This window comes from Stegodyphus dumicola, chromosome 10 (genome assembly GCF_044657685.1).
Source record: "Stegodyphus dumicola isolate Sdum_Otavi_A_Nest chromosome 10, ASM4465768v1".
Classification (NCBI taxonomy): Eukaryota; Metazoa; Arthropoda; class Arachnida; order Araneae; family Eresidae; genus Stegodyphus; species Stegodyphus dumicola.
Window position 1 is genome coordinate 102904963 of NC_140777.1, and position 20923 is coordinate 102925885.

At 32.4% G+C, this 20923-nt stretch overlaps 1 protein-coding gene across 3 annotated transcripts in view; it reads right to left on the reverse strand.

The window, feature by feature from the left end:
- Su(dx) (WW domain containing E3 ubiquitin protein ligase suppressor of deltex) overlaps positions 1-20599 on the reverse strand; it is a 117004-nt gene extending 96405 nt beyond the window's left edge. The window contains exons 1-6 of one of the 3 annotated variants that reach the window (XM_035374291.2): positions 20232-20596; positions 17142-17199; positions 10810-10888; positions 10174-10315; positions 2197-2321; positions 1944-2090 (exon numbers count right to left, since the gene is read on the reverse strand). In XM_035374291.2, the coding sequence (XP_035230182.2) occupies positions 1944-2090; positions 2197-2321; positions 10174-10315; positions 10810-10861 (466 nt within the window). In that variant the 5' untranslated portion in view covers positions 10862-10888; positions 17142-17199; positions 20232-20596. Of the gene's footprint in view, positions 1-1943; positions 2091-2196; positions 2322-10173; positions 10316-10809; positions 10889-17141; positions 17200-20231 lie in introns of all 3 variants that reach the window. The other 2 variants (XM_035374290.2, XM_035374292.2) reach the window with 2 other exon arrangements.
- Positions 20600-20923: the final 324 nt, after the last annotated feature.

Genomic DNA, 20923 nt, shown 5'->3' on the forward strand with positions numbered 1-20923 from the left:
GGTCTGCTCTACCCCAACCACGGGTCCCAGAGACGCCCAAGAGAATGTCCCCCACAGCATAATACCGCCACCACCGGCCTGTGTATGACCTACTGTGCATTGAGGGAGCAACTGTTCGCCTGGAAGATGGCGTATCCTGACACGGCCATCGGCGTGATGAATGACAAACCGTGATTCATCTGACCAGACAACTCTCTCCCACTGATCCATAGACGAGTCGCGATGTTCCCAGGCCCAGCGCAGGCGCAGTTGGCGATGACGCTTGGTCAGCAAAGGCAAGCGAGTGGGACGTTTGCTGCATAGCCCCATATCCAACAGTGTCTGCTGAACAGTGTGCTCCGATACTTTTCTACTGGGACCTGAATTGTTTTCGGCTGTCAGCTGAGCCACTGTCTAGCTCCAGTTTTGCTTCACCATGCAAGACAGTCTCCGACGACCTTTTTCTTTGATAGCATGTGGACGTCCAAAAACATGTCGTCTACTGCTGGTTTCACCATCATTCATCCACTTTTCATGCATACTAACAACTGTAGATCGCAAACAACACACGAGTCGTGCAGTTTCGGAAATACTTGTTCCGAGCCTTCAAGCAATTATAATCTGCCCTCTATCAAAGTCGCTTAGATCCGCAGCCTTGCCCATCACACACAGAGGTAAGTGAAAGAATGATTCTTCAGACTCTCCAGCAGCAGTTAAATACCACTTCCACCTGATCATGTGCCTTCCACGTCATCCAGGCGTGTTCATCGCAAAATGTAGGGCTGGTCATAATGTTTTGGCTCTCGAGTGTATATTAGCAAAGGATGTGAAACCATCCTTTGCAAACATCCTTATAAACAATAGAATTTATTTGCAGATAGAATTAAATTGAAAATAGTGCATCACAAATGTGCATAATATTTCTGACTACTTCAAATACTATGCTAAAGACACAGTAAATAAAACATGCTGTCTTCTACTAAAGAAATGTTTAACAGGTGCAAAATTTACTATCAGATTTTTTTCTTTCTTTCCCCTCCCCCAGCATGTCACAAATGCAACAAATAAAAATCATTCTGAAGATGTTTTATGTCCTAAAGATATTGCGTGGCATTAACTGCATAAAATATTTTTAAACAAACATTTTTTTATTTATTTTAATTTTGAATGGCCTCTATCTTCAAAACTACTTTTTCAGCATTACATATTTTTATATAAGATTCAAAATAATAATAATAATATTATTATTATTATTCTAACCAAATATTGATGAAATGGAAGGCAATACCTCTGTTCATAAGACCTTCACACAAACCAAGCTGTTTCAAGTTTTGTGGCATACAGTAAATAAAAAACAGACAGTGATTGCAAATATATCCACAAAATGCCACAAGAAAATCATTAATGCATTTAGATCTTCTTGGGGCAATGAGGCAATAAAGAAAAATTCAACGCATTAAAAAGAAATTTCTTTTAATGTTATGCTATTTGACTTTTGTGACTTTAAAAATGAAAAAACTCAACTTATTTGGAAATAGTAAAACTATTTTAATTAATTAAAAGTAAGATGGTGGCCGATATATATTTTTTAATGAAACTTCAGTATAACCTTTATGAAATAACACTGATTCTCTCTTTATCATGCCAATACTATAATAGAAAAATTACCCTAAAACATTTTTAAAACATTTTTTTTTTTTTTTTTTTTTTTTTTAGTGTTACATGGGTTTATGCCTTCAAAATGGCTAATTTCTCTTAAGATCTATGATAGTCACCCATGTTTTCCAATAAAACACTTTGCAGAAAAAGTTCCATATTAAAATCGAGAACAGGCCTTGGAATAATTTAGTATATGATGAGGATAGTGATCTAAAAAATCTGATAGCACTTCGAGAACATGCTTCATGTTCGATAAAAGATGTAATTTTTAAAACCTTTCACAGCACTGACACAAAGTAACTTACCATCATTATTAAGACTTTCTGAATGACCTCTTAAGGGAAATCTTGTTAAATCTATATGCAAGCCATCTATAACAGTAACAAGATGACTGGATGACCTTCCTGTCTTACAGTTGGTGTTTAACTCAACAGGACATGGTAATTTCTCCACTAATAAAAATTAAATGGGAAAAATTATAATTCATAAGGACTGTTACTGGAATCAAAACACTAAATGTAAGCTATTTTATTTAAATATTATAAACAAAAAACATACATTTTCCTTCATGTTTCACAAGCAACTTGTATAAATCTATGGAACCTTCTCCTAGGAGACCATCCTTCATTAGAGAACTGTGATTCAGAACTCTAAAGTGTAATTTGGAGTATGGTGTCACGAGTCTGGGGGGGGGAAATATATTACCATTAATTGAAAAAAAAATCATTTTAATTGTTTACAAGAATAAAAGAAATTTTATATGATGATAATTTACTATTAATCTCAAAATTAAATTTTTATCTTTTATACACACACACACACACTGGTCAAAATTAAAGGATAATGAGAGAAATAAAACATTACTGACACGTAATGAAAAATTATTAATAGAAATTTGTACAAAAGCATTAATTTACATAAATTACAATGTTTGGCAGTTGATTATTCACAAAATATTGAAATTAAAACCAAATTTATGGAAAGTGATGAAAAAATTCAATCACCTCTTGTGGAAAATTTTTTTCTTTAATATGGTGTATGATCACCTAAGCATTGATCAAGTCTTCTGGAATTTATGAAGTCTTGTGGAATTACTAAGTGTGCTTTTCAGCTCCTGGAGGGTTTAGGGAGGAATTTGGTGCACTGAAAGTTCAGCATCTTAAAGCATCCCACACGTACTTAATCGGGTTCAAGTCAGGTGAATAAGGTGGCCAATCCATTCACATAATATCCTGCATTTGCAAGTATTCTGATACCATATATGCTTGATGAGGTCACGCATTGTCATCTATAAACAGTCTACCATGGGGTTCCAATACCTTGTCTACGTATCTCCGAGCAGTTACAGAACCTCTATATTACTGAAGTTTACTTTCATCAAAACTCTGAGATTGATTAAACTATACATTGGTACATAATACAAAAAGACATCATGCATCAATAACTTTTACAGCATAGGTCAATCATGCTTCAATAGCTTACTCTTTGGCTGGCAGATGGAAACATACAAGAACTGCAATATCATTTCTCTTATCATATTATTTGTTTTCTGACTATAAATGTGAAATAGTAACTGGTATCCTTAAAAGAGCATGAGTAATTATCATGTACTGTCTTTGTATAAATTGAGAAAATTGAAATACAGTATAGTGACAATATTCAGCAGTATCAATATGATGTGAGAGCATTTTAAGTAAATAGCTCAGCTCTAGTTTTAGAAACTTTGCTCTAAAAATCTGAATGCTTGAGAAATAACAATGTAAAGAGACAGCCACTGAAGATGATAGTCATAAGCAACTGGGGACGAAAGTAATACAAAATAAAATCTCCCTCTAACATATGAGAAATTGCTACACAGTTAAACCACAGCCAAGTAGCTTCTAATAATAGTATAATAAATCCTCTAAATTAATGTTAGTGAAAAAATCCATTTATTGAGTGAGCTACACAGATCACTAAAAGATCTGTTCATTTTTGCTCAAACAGAACAAATCAAATTAAATTTTAGATAGCATGGTTATGTGCAATCAAAAATAGATTCAGTATAATACCAGGTAAACAACTTCTGTGAACATTTAATTATGAAACTTTTTACATACATAAAGAAAAATAAGATAATGTCTTTTACAAACTTGCAGTGTTCTTCTCTACAGCTTCATATAAGAAGTAAAACTTGCTAATAAATGCTAGCACTAATTAAAAAACTAGGATCAATCTAACTGTGATATCATTTACATGACACATGAATGCTGTTACCAAGTTCAAACAATTTGCTAAGAATGTTTAAAGCCAACTGTCACACAGTACTTATCTTATAGCTGAAATCACTTTCGTTTCTTTCATAGCTTGAACGCACATTTTTCTCAAGAATACTCTTTCAACAAACAAACAATTAAAAAAAAAAAAATTTTTTTTTTTTTTTTTTTTTCAGAATTTTCTTCCAGATTCTTCCAACATGGCATTGCTCTTTTCCAATATTATGTGATATATAACCTTTCATGCATTTTCATCATACATCTCTCTTATGAATATTAAATTATTATAAAACCTAACAGCTAAAACAATTATCAGAAATACTCTTAAAAGAAAGTTTTAATTCTACAGGTATACTATATATTTGAAAATCACGATTTTACACTGCATAAACCAGGATACATTATAAAAATGCAACTATTAAAAGCATCTCACGAGAAAATATACATAAACAATTTTCAGTTATATTCTCAAATAATAAAATGGGTTCATCAATAATGAAGTATGTGCAATGTACGTGAAAGCATGTGCAAATGATTTTCTATAGATGTTAACATTTTAAACACATCTCAAATTTCAAAGCCCATACGATAAGATTTGTTAACAGAAAATGTTAATGAATTCTGATACATAAGTAATCTCTTCAATGTTATAAATATAATCAGTATATAATAATATAGCTATTTCAGATGTTCCTCAAATACAGATTATAATATTATATCAGATAACAAAAATTTTGTTTTTTGTATAGTTGCAAATAACTGATCATTTTAGAAATGAATGAAAATAAATTCATAAGTATCAGAAATTTCTGGCAAACAGAAAACCTAAACCTAGAATGATTACACCGAAAATCGGTGGAAATTAAAGACTTGAACCTTTAGATCTCTGCAGTTCTGCAATTTAGTTTCTCTGCTTCCCCCCCCCTTTTTTTTTCTTTTTACACAAAAGTCCTGATAAAATTTGAAGATTGTACACTTTTTTTACTTTTGTTTACCACACACTAAAGGGTGGAGTACTAATCGAAGTTACTAAAAAAAAGGAATTAGACATCTTCGAAGAGGCCATATACGAGAGAATAAAAGATTAGCAGAAAACCTAGAGACAAAGCACCCAACACTTATCAACCCAAAGATACTAATATACAGTGTCAATGAGGACATAGAACAGACAAATGAAAGCAAAATATGGATGACACTGGGTTATCTCTGCAAACCCAAATACATTTAAAGCAATACTAAGAAAAAGAAAACTTAACATAAAATGGACAAGGAATAATATAAAAGAGTTCTTAACAATAACCCAATGTCACAAATGTCTAGGGTTTAATCAGCAAAAAATTGCAAAGGGAATCAAAAATGTGCAGAATCAAAAGGAGCATCAAAAGGTAAATTGCAAAGAAATTTAAAAAAAAAAAAAATCTGAAATGTTTCAGATTTTAAATTACGTCCAAAGGGGCGTTTTTTAACATTTTGTGTGTTACCTTTCTTTATTAAATATCATGTTCCTTGCACTTAAACCATAAGATCCAGTGCAACAGCAATATCGCAAAATAGTTTTAAAACGAGCATATCTTTAGAATTTCCGATACAGAGACTCACGCGCTGGAGATAAAAATGTTTTTTCTGCACAACGTTGCCATTGCTCGCTTTGAAATCCTTGAGTTTGTTAATCAAAAATTCGTCAAAGTTTTAAAAAATAGGAAATCGATCATAAAACAAATTTCAAATTTCAAATTTGGTCTTCCACATGCTCATATTCGTTGGAGGATTACGTTATTCAAAATTCGATGACTCTATGTACCGTTGTTTTATCACAATACGAGAAATATACATACATTTATGCAGATTTTTCATTATTTAATTTCTTCAAATATAATGCTCTAACATTTTGTGGCAACAGTTTGAAAAGTGAACCGACATTTATGAGTCCGACGCAAAATGCCAAAACGAAACTAATAGTCCTTCGGGATTCAAATCCCTTTGGACTAACAAAATGTTTAAACTGCCCAAAAGTAAATGAAAAATTTCACACAGGGTTAGATACTAATCATGATACCAGAGATAAAAACTGTGCTTGCTATGCGAGAGAACTAGAAAAACTAAAAAGAAGAATAAACTATGAACAATAAGATAGTAATTCAAATAAATTTACAGCACTCCAGGAGTGCTACGATGAGTTTAAGAGACAAAATTGAACAAGATAATAATATAAAGATAGCAAGTATCCAGGAGCCATACTTCAAAAAGGGGAAACTTTACGGCTTTCCCGCAATTCCCAGGAAATTTTGCAGCAAACATAACGCCAAAACAGCAATAATCCTAACAGATAGAGCCATTCCGGCTTTAGCAATTAAAAGCGACGAGGAAATAACAGTGATAAAGATTGGGGGTCCTAACCCCTTCATCATTGCTTCCGTTTAATGTCCACCTTCACAGGACATAACCACCATCCTTGTCAAAATAGAAGACATGATAAAAATCCACCAAAATTTCCCCTTCATAATGTTGAAAGACTTTAATGCGAAGCATCCCATATGGGGACCAAGTCACCCCGACCCAAGAGGATTACAAGCATGTAAGCTCCTTGCTTCAAGAGACTTCGCATCAATAAACGACCCAAATAGTATACCAACATTCTCAGGGGCAAGAGGAAATTCCTGGGTGGATCTTACCCTCTTTAAGAAGATAGGATCACTCACAATAGATAATTGGAGAGTCACAGATGAAGAGAACCTAAGTGATTATAACAACATTTACTTCGAGATAGGTCAATTCACGTATGACAATGCAAAGAGACATAAATTGCGTCTTAAAAACATCGACTGGCTGAAGTTCCGCTACCTCCTACAAGGTAATTATACCACTCCCACCACCCTCGAAGATCCAGAGGACATTGATAAATACATAGACAATACAACGGCTCTTCTAAAAGAGACCTACTAAAAATTCAAAAGACCAAGCAGACAGACCGTCCATGATTCAAAACCATGGTGGTAGCAGGAGCTTACTCTAATGTGGAAACGCACAAGAGCCCTCAGAAGATTTCAGAGATCTAATCTAGAAGACAGAAGGAGATTCAGAATACTTTATAAGAAAGGACAGGCGGACTACAAACAACAGACGTTTAAAGCTAAAAGAAAAACATGGGATAAATTTTGGGAAAGCATCAACATAGCTTCGCCTTTCAAGACCTATTATGCAATCGCCAAAGGGAAAAGTCTTAGCCCACTCCAGCTATATGCTATCCTGAGACCAGATGGTACCACAACGACCATTCTAGAAGACACGTTCAAGACAATCCTCCAATTCCACTTCCCAAAGGATGATGCCGATGACAATACCCCATTACATTGGGCAACAAGACAAACGGCAAAAGAACCCCAAACACAGCAGATGACCCCTTTTCTTTATCATAGAAATAAAGAGGGTCATAGATCAGACCAAACGAGGCAAAGCACCAGGCTTAGACGACTTAAATAAATATAGACTTCATCGAAGAATTAAGAATTTCAGATGATCTCCACATACTGTTTAATGCGCGCCTTACAAAAGGCTATTTTCCGGATAAATGGAAAACTGCAGAGTTAGTCCTCTTTCAAAAAGACGGCAAGAATCCAACATATGCTAATGCTTATCGCCCCATTTGCTTACTTTCAGCATGGGGCAAAGTCTTAAACAAGTTACTCACGCAAAGACTCAACCACCATCTGGAGGCAAATAAAGCCCTGAACCCAGCTCAATACGGATTCCGGATTCACAAAAGGATGAAGCACAACTTATGCCTTAAACAATCTAGTCAAAGAAATTAAAAACAATACAATGAAAGGAGAGCACAAATGTGTCATCGCTCTAGGCGTTTCATCGGCCTTTAAACACCTACGGTGGCCAGCCCTCTTGGATCAATTACTGACACTAAAATGTCCAAAAAATATATACAATCTAATTTGAAGCTATCTAAATAATAGAACCATAATATACCAAACAGACGGGGTCAATATCCTCCACCATTACAACCAAGGAGCCCCACAAGGTTCAAATATAGGCCCAATACTTTGGAATGTCTTACCCAACATAGTACTCAATATTGATTTATAAGGTGACGCTACAATACAAGCTTACACAGACGATCTGATTCTAATAATGAGTGGAGGTAATAGAACAACCATCGAAAGAAAAGCACACAGAGCGTTAAATAAAATAGAATGTGGAGTAGCACTTATACGCTTCAGTTTAGTAAAGACAAGACCAAAATGATAGTCTTTCCAAAGGGGAACAAGCTAGTCAATAGGCCTCTGAGGATAAAATGGCAAAACAACCCACTCAGATGTCAGAAGACCTTAAAATACTCGGCTTCCTATTAGACAAAAAGCTTACATGGGTGCCACACCTCGCCGAAGTCAAAACCAGGACCAACTCTCTAATAAATCATTTAAATATATACGTAGACTAAAAATGGAATTTAAAAGGACTCTTAATTAAAGAACTCTACCCAAGGAGTAGAATGCATGATTCTATACGGTAATCCAATATGGATGACAAATATGACCATGGTCAACCAGAAACTCCAGCAAATCCAGAGAATCGCCCTACTTAAGATCACAAAGGCTTACTCTACAACCTCAACGGCCACCCTTCAAATCTTGGTAGGCGGCATCCCATTGGATCTGAAAGCCCAAGCCGAAAGACACCTCAACCATTTAATCCACTACCAAGAACCAGTTTTATAGACAGCAGTTACATAATCCCAGAAAGGTATGCAGAACAAAGATCCCAAGTTAAAAGGCATCCAGCAGATGTCACAGAATACTCATGGTTTAAGTACACCCCCACGGGCCAAGGCCTGGAACTCTTCACCAATGGTTCCAAATTCAACAACCAAGTCGGCTCAGTATTTGTAGCTTTCCATAACAACTTGGAGCTTCACTCCGAATCCTATATGCGACACAGCTACGGTGTTCCAGTCTTTTCTAAGTCACATGCGCTAAAAAGACCCCTCTTATGGTTGTATCATTACAACATTAACACCTGTCATTCAGAAGTGTCAGCATTCACGGACAGCCAGAGCATCTTACAAAGTCTAAATAAAAGATTTCAGGTTCTGCTCCATATTGATACGCTACGTCACCTATCAGAAGTGTCAGCATTCACGGACAGCCAGAGCATCTTACAAAGTCTAAATAAAAGATTTCAGGTTCCGCTCCATATTGATACGCTACGACACCTATTAGACTCAAACTCTATGACAGTTCGACTCAATTGGGTTAAATCACACATAGGCTGACATAGGCTGGCATAGACATAAAATGAAAGAGCTGGTAGTCTGGCAAAAGACGCCACCTCACATACTAACATCGAGGTCGATGTCCCACTGTCGGAGGAAGCTTCAAAGCACGGGATTCTTCAGTTTACACTTGCCCAATGGCAGGAAAGATAGGACCGCAACTCAACAGGATGGCACACATACTCAATCTTCCAAAGAGTTTTCTGTTGCTCTTGTAGAGCCGAAGCACACAATACGGATGCCCTCCATTACATCAGAGTGCCCACTTACTTCATTACTGAGAGATCAATATTTTCCGAAAGACTACAGGTCTACGGACTATGCAGACCTGTTTAAAGATTACTCCAGCCTGCGAGGGATCAAAAACATCATAAAATAAACTCAACACCAGGCATTGTAATACGCCTTTAAATAGTTCACTTAGATTATGTCGGGCATGCTAGCCTTTGTAAATATTGTATCGTGCAATTGTATTTTATATTTTGTATTAAGTGTTAATAAAGGACAAATGTCCACTAAGCTTTCGATTGCTGGCGCAACGACCAGAGTGATTCGAACAGACCTGTAATACTAAGGGTGAGACAAGTAAAGGATAATTGCTAATTACCACACACTGACAGTATTTTACAGTAAATACAAAAATTAAGAACTGCAACTTTTATAATAATTTTTTATTATAAAGAACACTAACACCTAAAACCTACCGAAGACAGAAAAAAATATCAATTAAATGCAGTGCTGAAAATATTTTTTATAAAAAAATTACATATTTAAAAAGAAATTAGGAAATTTGCATAACATTTGCAATTCAGGAGAAAGAAATGTAAGAAAACAACATATTTCTCTCAATTTCATTTTTTAATTCCAATCCTTTTTACAGGTTTCAAAATATGATACTATTGAAAAATATCAAAATAATAAAATTTTCCTTTTAATGAAATTAAACCATCATCAGAAATAGATAAATACAACAAACAAAGAAATAAAAAATTATCTTACATTGGAAACTGTTCATCCCATTTTGGATTACATGTATTTTTGCTATACTCTGTTTTAACAGGTACACCACCATCAACACTAAGTTCCACATATGGGCTCGGTTTAAAGAGGACACTTGTTGAATTGAGCTTTGCAGATACAACTAAATGAAAAGCAACAAATACTTATACTTTCACAATCAATCCAAAAATTACTTGAAAATTTACAAAAATTAATAAAATTTAGCATTCTTTTTTTGCTCAGAAAGCCATCATTAAGTCTTGCAACATTTCAAACTTGCATATTACAGACTATGCAATTAATTTGGACAATTTCTAAAATTTGCATGCCACAAATCGGTGATGTATTAAGCATTAGATATCTATTTATAAACATATTAATTGTAAAAGAAACAGTTTTGGCAATAGAGGCATTTCTTTTTTAAAATTTGTATGGCTCTGAGAAGAGCCTTTTTTTTTTTTTTTTTTTTATTATCATTATTATTATTATTATTTTAAAACTTGATCTTGATATTTACTTCTTGCTTTTCTTTGGAGTTGCCTTTTTAACTGCTTTAAGTTTTAAGTATCTCAATATTAGCGAGTAAGTAACTTAAGTAGCAAGAAAATACGTGTAGCCGTTTAGTAAGTGACTTACTTGTAACATTTAGCTCAAACAAAGAACTACTCTGACGCAAGGCTTCCCCCATAATCAGATGTTGAAGTTCTTATAAAAGCTTTTTAAAAAAAGAGAGAAAGGTACAAATTATATCAATGTTTATCAAATACACAAAAATTCAATCAAAATTTTACATTACCCTTAAAAATATAGTTACTGAAAACAGTCGTATATGAGAAAAGTTTGTACGCTAAAATAGAAAACAATAATTCTGTAATATATGAACTAGAAAAAGTTAAAATATCATATAAAATTTCCAAAATATACTTAAAATAAATTATTAAGTTTTGATTGCATTTAAACACCAGGCATTGTAATATGCCTTTAAATAGCCCAGCACATTACTAAAATGACTGGGCACTCAGATGACATTATTTTCTGATCAATATCAATAGTTGTTTATATATTTCTTGAAAATTTTAGAACAAAACAACCTTAATTATGCCTCAACAGTATTAATTAAGTTTTAAATAATTTCAGTACTTTCTAATTATCTCTACACAGATTTCAACAATTTGCCATGCATATATACATCCAACAATAACCAATCCATGATATGCTTGAATACACATGATATACATATACACATTAATTTACATGCTTTATGTTTAACCATCATTACTGAATAGTATTCACTAACTGTAAAAATACAGTACTCACTTCTTATTAAACTTACTGGTTAATAAACTCAGCTGCTTATTATGTTCAAATTTCCCAGAACCAAAACAAATGCATTAAATTAATAGAAAAACTGTCATTTATTAGACTACTCTCTGCTGCTTATTAAACTGAAATTGGCATAAGACAGTTTTCAGAGCCAGAATATATTATTTATACCTATCAAAGCTTTTCATAATTCATTCATTTAATGTACCATGCTTTACATTCAAGTATGTAGTGCTCCAATAAAACACGTTTGCCTGAAAGTTTCCTACACCTCGCCCATATACATGCGAGACACAGTTTTCACAGTTCTTTGTCCTAGCCCAACTTCAAAGTGACAGAATTTCCTTAATGCCTAGAGGAACTGCAAATGAGTGAGGTTTACTCTCGGATACCAGCTCATAAGAGGGAGAGTGAAAATTTCTGTATCCTAACTTTCAAGGTTCTCAGTTTTAAAATCTTTCCTTTGGGATACACACACTATAGAGATAATTATAAAAAAGTCACATACAGAGAGTTATAAAAAAATTTCACGAAGTGCTTCTAAGGCACTGCTGTACATTAATAGTCTTTGAATGGAAAGGAAGTAGTAACTATAGACTGAAAAAAAAGGGAAAGAAAGCATTGATTATGTTTGTAATCATGAAATAGCCTCTCTACTGGGTAGAAACATAAATTTTGAAGTTTGAATAAATTACTGGAAGAATTTTTTTGCATGCTTAACTTGTAACATGTTGAAATGCTAAGCAAAAAGAAAATGATAAGCTGTTAAAATATTTTGATGTTCTTGGTAACTGTAACCAGAGGAAAACTACATTTAAACTGGAAATTTCTCAAACAGCATTGTGCAGTTTATTTAAATAAGGATTTATAATTAATGAAAAACTAACAAAAAATGAAAATGGCTCAATGAAGAACAAAATAGACAGAAAATTGCAAGACACTGAAATTGCTTTTCCAAGATGGTTTCAAACTATAAAGCTAAAAAATTTTTCTATTTCTACGGTTTTCTTAACTTTTCAGTAAATGCTAGGGAAGAATTTTATACCAACTGAATTTTGGTTTATAAGCTGGAAAAAAAGAAACAGCATTGTTTATCAGAAACTGCACGGTGAGAAGGAAGAAGCAGATCATTACATGGCTGATAACTGGACATAGCAGGTCCAGCCCGTAAGTTATTGTATATTTTGACTAATAGCAGACCACTATTTATTTTTATCTTGATTATTGCTGTACATCGTAATTGCATTTACATCTTTTAACACCTTAATGTGTCATTTTGAGCGGACGCGTCGGGAAATTGGAACAGAGAATTGAGACTAAAAAAATTTTTAAAAACAATTCATCTAATTAAATAAAAAATTTTAACGCAAAAGTTTCAATTGTCTGTTTTGGCGAAACGCGTAATGGAGTTAGCTTGGTTCGATGTTTAATTAGAAAATTCCCTTGAAAAGCCAGATTGGACTTCGAATTGAGCTAATTTACCATTTTTCGCTTTATATTTTTATTTATTTTTTTAAAAATATTTTTTTGTTTTAACTTGTTCCATCGATTGGTTTCTGATATGTTTTTACTTTTCACTTATCACATCGATAGGTATTTTAATGTATTTTTTGCCATTACTAGTTTCCAACGATTAGTATCTTACTGTGTTTAATATATTTTACATTCCATTTTGCGTGCAGCCTAGCGTGTAGTTTTTCACCCTTCAATGACATTGTTTTTTTAAAAAAAATGTGTTGAACTTTTTGGCAAGCTCTCTACAATTTCTCATTTCATTAATTTTGCAGCATATTGCGCAAAAAAATTTTTTAGACCAAATTGGTCTTTCAGTATTGCAATTACTTCCTAGCTTGTTAATTATATATATATATAGAGAGAGAGAGAGAGAGAGAGACTGCTAAATAAAAAAAAATGACACAAAATTTACTATACAGATGAAATTGGACAGCATTCAGAACATTATCAGATGACACATTAATATTTAAAACTGGAACAGCAGCTGATTAAAATTATAATTTACAAAAAAATATTTATTTGTTTACTTTATTTAACATTTCGTTCAATGTAAGTTATTAAAGTTGCTACGTTTTTTTTGTGCTAATATTTTCTCTTTAATTCTGCAGATGGACATAATTTCTTGTTCAGTTACATTGCTGAAGTCCTGCAATTGCTGTGTCGAAAATTCCGACTAACTCGTCAATCGGAATTTTTTTGTTTTCAGTAAACTCTCTCTCACTTTCTTCACTATCGGTAGCGATATTTTCTGGATTTAGAACCATAGTACCGATTTTGATACCCATTGATTGATGATTGATGAGCAATGAAAAACTTCTCTTATATCATCTTCATTTATAAGGCTTCTCCACATTTCTTTACAAAATCCTTTAATTAGATAATTTCACCTTTGATTTGCGAGATCCGAAAACCTTTAAAATTCGCGGCTATGATCATAAAATTTAGCTATCGTTTACATACATATTCGGCTGTGTATCATGAGATTGACGACTAAAGACAAGTTGCTCCACTAAATTTTATCTTGCTTCTATCGCACTCTGAGACAATTAAGTTTCAATTGTATTAGTTTAGGTATTTAGTATACTTATGTCTATTTCTTGCACATGCTTAAGGTTTATCCGAGTCCTGAATAAATAAATTTCCACATATACTTAAGGCTTATTGAGGACCAGTGCTAGATATCTTACTGCCTGATGCAGTCTCCTGTGGGTCCTATATTCTGTTACCAAATGCCTCCCTTTCTCTTCCCTAAATTTTGCTACCCGGTGTGGCCATATGAGCCCTGGCGCTGGTTCTGGGTTTATATGAATAACAAATCAGTTGTTCTTAATTCAAATAGCACTAAATGTAACCTATGAGTATCAAAAAGAAAATCGATTTTTAGCATATGGAAAGAAATTTTTGTTAAATTTTTTCTTGTCAACATTTCTTGTGCATTTAACTTAAATCTGTAATCATGACCAAGTGTGATGTCAGCGTAAAAGATTACCATACTCTTCATTATTCAATTAATAACAAAAAATTATTTAGGCATTGCTACATGAGTCATTACTCAAATTGTCATGTATTGATAAACATGCAGCGATGATAGCAAAACATAATAAACAATTATTTGCCAGGTTGGCATCAGGGATGTAAAATATTAGTAAGTGTAAAATCAACGATATATCTATGTAGAATGTTTTAGTTTGAGATGTATACCAAGCAGATATGGATTGTAGCCAAATTCTCGATCATACAAACTTATGCTAAACTGATCGTTTCTTCAAGAGCGAGGCATTTTATTTAATGCCAAAGTGAAATTATGAATCGGGACACTCCACGTGTTTTGTTATGCATGGGGAATCAAATGCGCATGCGTAAAACATACATAATATATATATATGTTACTGTGAAAGACCGAAATTGGTGAATGTCACGTCAGTGAAAGATCGAATATTACATTACATTCTTGTACATTCGGACCCTCACCGGTGTAAGTCGACAATCACAGATATGCTCTGGTGTAGGTCGGATATAATAGTTTTTGTTGGTTCAATGCATAAGATTTGAATCACACAATTTAGTAAGTTTTTTATTACTGTTATTTTATTTTCTCATTTAGAACATACTGAATAATTCAGTAAGTTTTTAACTTCTATTATTTTCCTTTCTTATTTTGAATGTACTGTGTGTTTTAAGTTCTTATATTCTTAAGTTCTTATTTTAAGTCTCATATGCGTTTTTTTCGCGACTGAATTACGGAGAGGAAAATATAATATTCTTATATGTTCAACATTCACCATTAGTACATGGTGAATGTCGACATTTACCGGTGTAAGTCAGAAATAAGAGTATTTGGAAAATATTTCGGACATACACCAAGCGACTACGTGAATGTTGACATTCACCGGTGAGAGTCAATATTCTCCAGATTTTGGTGTTTCACTGTAACATATATATACAAGTTTTTGGTGGCATCGAGGTCTGGATTTTAGATCATTCCAAATGTTGGACATCCAGATCTTGGACTTTGCACTGCATAGTATAACAGATTTATAAAGGGTGCCATATCTTAAAAAGCTTAGGCCTTATCTAGTCTAAATCTGGCCCTGAATAAGTCGATATCTCTGCTAGAGGTTCGACATATTATAGTGAATGCAGGAGGTTAAACCCTAAAATTTAGTTAAAAAAAAACTGGAAAGCAGTATCTAGAAAAGCATAATGAATTCTAAGAAAAATCTTGAATTAAAATGCACTGACCAAAAATCTTATCAGAAGTTTTATGAAACTGAGAATACAACTGAAAATTGTTGTTGATACCACCAACAAATACAATAGTTGTTTTTAAGAGATAAATTTCATCAAAAACATAATTATAAAAATATTTTTATAAACTTTTTTTAACAAATTTCAAAAGTCCATACATAGTTTAATTTTAGAATAAATTTAAGAATTAATTGTTAAGTTATTATTTAACTTGAAGAGTTTAAATCTTGTACCATGATTTATAATACACAAATCACCATTTATTAAACTCAATTACATTTGGGACATAAGTGATTTTAATAAGTGGCAGATATTATATCACATCCAGTAACTTTTGTTCCCCCTCCCATAAAATTTCTTGTTTCTTATAAAATGCTTTATTTTATTATTATTTATGAACAGAACAGTACCTCTAAGACATAAATATTGCCAAACGAATGTTTTCACTAATTCCAAAAATGGCCATTGAGTTGCTAACTTTTCACTGGGGTTATTAGGGTAATCAGAAAGTACCATTATTTATTTAACGTTAAATATGTTTTTAATGCTCACACTTCATTCAAATAAAATTTATTCAAGAAAAGCTTTGATCCATATTTCTTTTCCGAGCTTCTAGATGTTAAATTTAGAAAAATTCATGCCCATATTTTCAATTATTATCCTATTCAATAGTTTAATATACTACATAAGTATGAAAAGAAACCTGTTTCTCAGTGGCTGATTTTAAGAAGAGAGAGGCTCATCTTGCATCAACTTTTGAGACTCTTCATCTCAAAACGCCAGATATATTTACTAATTTTAAAAAAGATTAGCCTAAATTTGCCACTCTCTACAAATGCGATGCATTTCTCCATTAATTCACCTCTGCATTTCTAATACTTAATATTTGCAATCAATAATAGCAACCTATGTTGCTACTTTCATACATTAAAATAAACTACATGCAAAAGTTCTCTCTCAAATGAATAATTTTCCACAAATATTCTACTTCCTATCAATGATTTCACTATACATCTGTCTCAATAAACACAAATCGGTAAGTTACAAAATATGTAATTAAATATAAAATACAGGCAATACAATTTTTCCCATGTCTAAGCAGATCGTAACAAATAGGGGGCTCTAGTGTAGAATTGGGTACCCCTTCGATTAGCAACAAATTTTGTTCAGTTTGGGCAATGAAAGCCCATTTCTGGTTACTATGATAGTTTTTAACTTTGTTTAAGCTACCTGATTTTTTTTTTTAAGTGAAAATAGATCGATGTGTACACGGGCAAAGTTAAAGCAGTGCGCAATGCCTGGTTTGTACAATTATCTAAGGTTTTTTTTTGTGAAAATAGATTGATTGTGTAAACGGACACCAAGTTTGTCAAATTCTTTACCTTCTTATTTTGGTTTTATGTAGTGAACATCTTGAAATCATGCCTTGCTGGTGCTGACCTTGACATAAAAAAATAATAGGAGAAAAAAAAAAAAAAAAAGGAAAACCCAATTGTAAGTTTTTACCAAAAAAGTTACATGACAGACATTTTTCACAAAATAAGAAATGTAATCACAGAAGTGTCGGTTGATCTTTACAATATGGTAACTGGTAGTTTGGCAACATTTTGGAGGCGATAAAGGTTACTACCTGGGACTTTGGTAATAATGTGAGCAGTACTCAGTTCCGATTACACATTATTTTGCGTGAGGGAAATGAGAGATCATGGGATATGTCATGTGATATTAATGGACGAATTACGGTTCTTTAATCGGAAAAGGGGGGAAAACGGGATAAAATGTGGAAATTTTGTATTTAGCTTTATTCTGTGTTGTGTGAAACAGTGTTGTTTAATTTTTGGATCCCATGGCCCTAACTAAAGTGAATTCGAAATGGGTATTTAGGCATTGTGATAAAGAGAAGTTTGCTTTTTATTTAGCGGAGGAAGTATGGAGGAAAAATTCACAGAAAAAAATCTTTCAATAATTTTATTGAATGAATTAGAAAAGTGTATCCGCCACGTAATCAAGATTCTGAAGAAGATTAGGTAAGTTAGTATTTTTAATTATTTGAGGATATTATTTTTATGCATTGTTCTAAATGTAAGGTGGAAAGGAATTTGGTATTATTGGAAAAATTGTTATTAGCAATGATTTAGTTTAAAGTAATTAGGATTGTAGGGTAATTTTTATTAATTTAATGTATGTGCTCATTTATATTTTAAGTAGTGTTTTTGAATTTAATTATATTTTAATGAAATGATAGTTATTTTGTGAATTTTATGTTTGTAGGAATTTGGTATACGTTTTAGTACGTGCATGGAAATAATTTAAATATCTGACACTAAGTATTTGTAATGGTTGCGGTATGAATTCGTTGGTGACATTTATAATATAATAGATGATTTAGAGGTAAAAGTTTTTGGATATTTTATTTATTTTATATGTGGAAATGTTCATATTTGGAAAGAGTAAATACTTTTTCGCGATCCGGTAATTTCATATATGTTCTTTTTAACGGGTTTAAAGATTGAGAAAATTGTCATGTATTTTCGTGAAATTTTTCTAATTTATGAGAAAAAAGCAGTGTACATGGATATAGTGAAGAGTGTGCGCAATGCCATTTTTGTGCAATTCTGGGATGTTTTTTTAAGTAAAAATAAGTCGACGTGTACATGGTTTAGCGATATTTTAATTAAATGATAGTTATTTTGTGAATTTTATGTTTGTAGGAATTTGGTATACGTTGAAGTTGAAATAAACGTGCATGGAAATAATTTAAATATTTGATACTAAGTATTTGTAATGCTTGCGGTATGAATTCGTTGGTGACGTGTATAATGTAATAGATGATTTAGAGGTAAAAGTTTTTGGATATTTTATTTATTTTATATGTGGAAATGTTCATATTTGTAAAGGGTAAATACTTTTTCGCGATCAGGTAATTTCATATATGTTCTTTTTACCGGGTTTAAAGATTGAGAAAATTGTCATGTATTTTCGTGAAATTTTTCTAATTTATGAGAAAAAAGCAGTGTACATGGATATAGTGAACAGTGTGCACAATGCCATTTTTGTGCAATTCTGGGATGTTTTTTTAAGTAAAAATAAGTCGGCGTGTACATGGTTTATGTGTATGTGTTATTTTGAAAAACGCGTAAGGAGTATGGTATTGTGCACTTTTTCCCAATTTTGCAGTGAATATTTGTCATGATTAAGCAGTTTTGTTTGATAAAATTTCTAGCATAAGTGTAATTCGGCTAGTAGATTGTTGGAAGAAGTGTTCAGTAGATAAAAAGAAAAGAAACATGTCTTTACTTCGTGAAGACAAAATGGCGGCGGGGAAAAAAAATAGAGGGTTGCTGTAGGAGAGTTGGTTGCCAAATTTTCGCCAAAAAATCGCCAAGTTACCATAATGTAAAGATCAACCGAAGTGTCTCCTCTCATGCATTCATTACCCTATTTGGGTAAATTTCCGTTTTAAAACTACAACTTCAATTATTCTGTATAAAATAAAATATTACTGTTTATACATACAGGATAGCAGACAAGAGGCTCACATACTACTGATATTAATGGTAAAGTATAAATCATTATGACAGGGAAAAAAAAATTATACATGCATATTAATTAGACAAAAGCTAAAATTCCCTTTACAATATCATTATTAAACCTTACAGTTTTTGTTTTGTTAGTTTCAGCCAAAGACTGCACTGAAATTAATCAACAAAACCATAATAATTCAGAAAACTTAAAAGTGTTTTGAATGCAAGTTTCTATACAGTAAATCTGATCTGCATACTTTTCCAGTATAAATTATTTTTCATGCATCCCATTAGTACATGAATTGGAGAACAACATATAGTTTGCGAAATTTAAACAATACCTATCAATATTTACTTTACTTTCTAAACTTTTTCTTTTTAAAACTCAATAACAAGTTTAGAAAATAGTTAAAATTATTAAGTAAAAAAATAATAAACAAAAAATGTTAAAAATGAACAAAATATATATATATTTACATTTGCTATAAGCATGCAGAGCAACTTATATACAAAATATGAAACCGTAAAAAGAAAACTGATTTACCGATTTTTATCAATAAACAAATAGCAGCTTGGTTTTGAAATATGCACTGCGTACAAAACTAAAAATTTTTATTAAATTAATGAGAAGATACATCTTTAGTTGCATAGTTTGTCTACTTTAATTGGAGTTAAAATTTTTTTTCATGCATCATACCATTACGAAAGCTTATCAGAAATTTACAATAGCAGATAAAGTACTATGATATGTAAGACTATTACACAACATTTAAAATATTACTTTCCTAAAAATGTTTAATCACGGTTACGTCATTCAGTAATGAAAAGAAAGGGTCCAACAATGCAGAATTTGTTCACAATCATAAAATTCCTGACAGAAGCAGAACATTTCAATGTGTACGTAACAATTTAATTAAATATTTTAATAAATAAGGGAAAAAATAGTACCTTGAAGACCACGAACTCTCATTAACAACCATAAATTTAGTATTCGAAACTAATCCAGCGAATTCAAGTAAAATAAATACATAATAACACGTAAAATGATAAAAGAAAACTTCATGTTTACATTATAACACTATCAGTACATTAACGAAATCAGCCAAGAGGATCTAGGCCTACGGTTTCACATCATAAAAGCTCAATTTCACTATCTACTTCCGGTGTCCTCTACATTATATCACGTGATAAGACAACTATTAAGTGATATCATTTAATTTAAGGACATATACTTTGAAAATAACAATTTAAATATTTGATCAAAGCAGTCACACTTTGAAGTTTACGTCACCGACCCCTTCACTCCCACAGGGTGCTCTCCTGACGAGTAGGAGGAGGGAACGAATCACTTCAGGAGATCAAAACAAAGGAACTCGTGAGGATTCATAAAAAATTTCCTAGCATTTTAATATTATTCTGTAGCCCAAAAGTTTGGTTAAAATTTTTAATTACGAAATTCTAACCCACTGTAATCCTCCTTTTGGAAGTAGCAAACATAATACAAGTTGCAGGAGAGGACGCATTTAAAATAAATATTTTTAACAACTTCTTTCAATGAAAAATTACTATCTGAGATCATGAAAGTTTGCATTAAAAGATATATTCGTTTGAGCTCTTGAATAAGGGTACTAAAAGAGAAT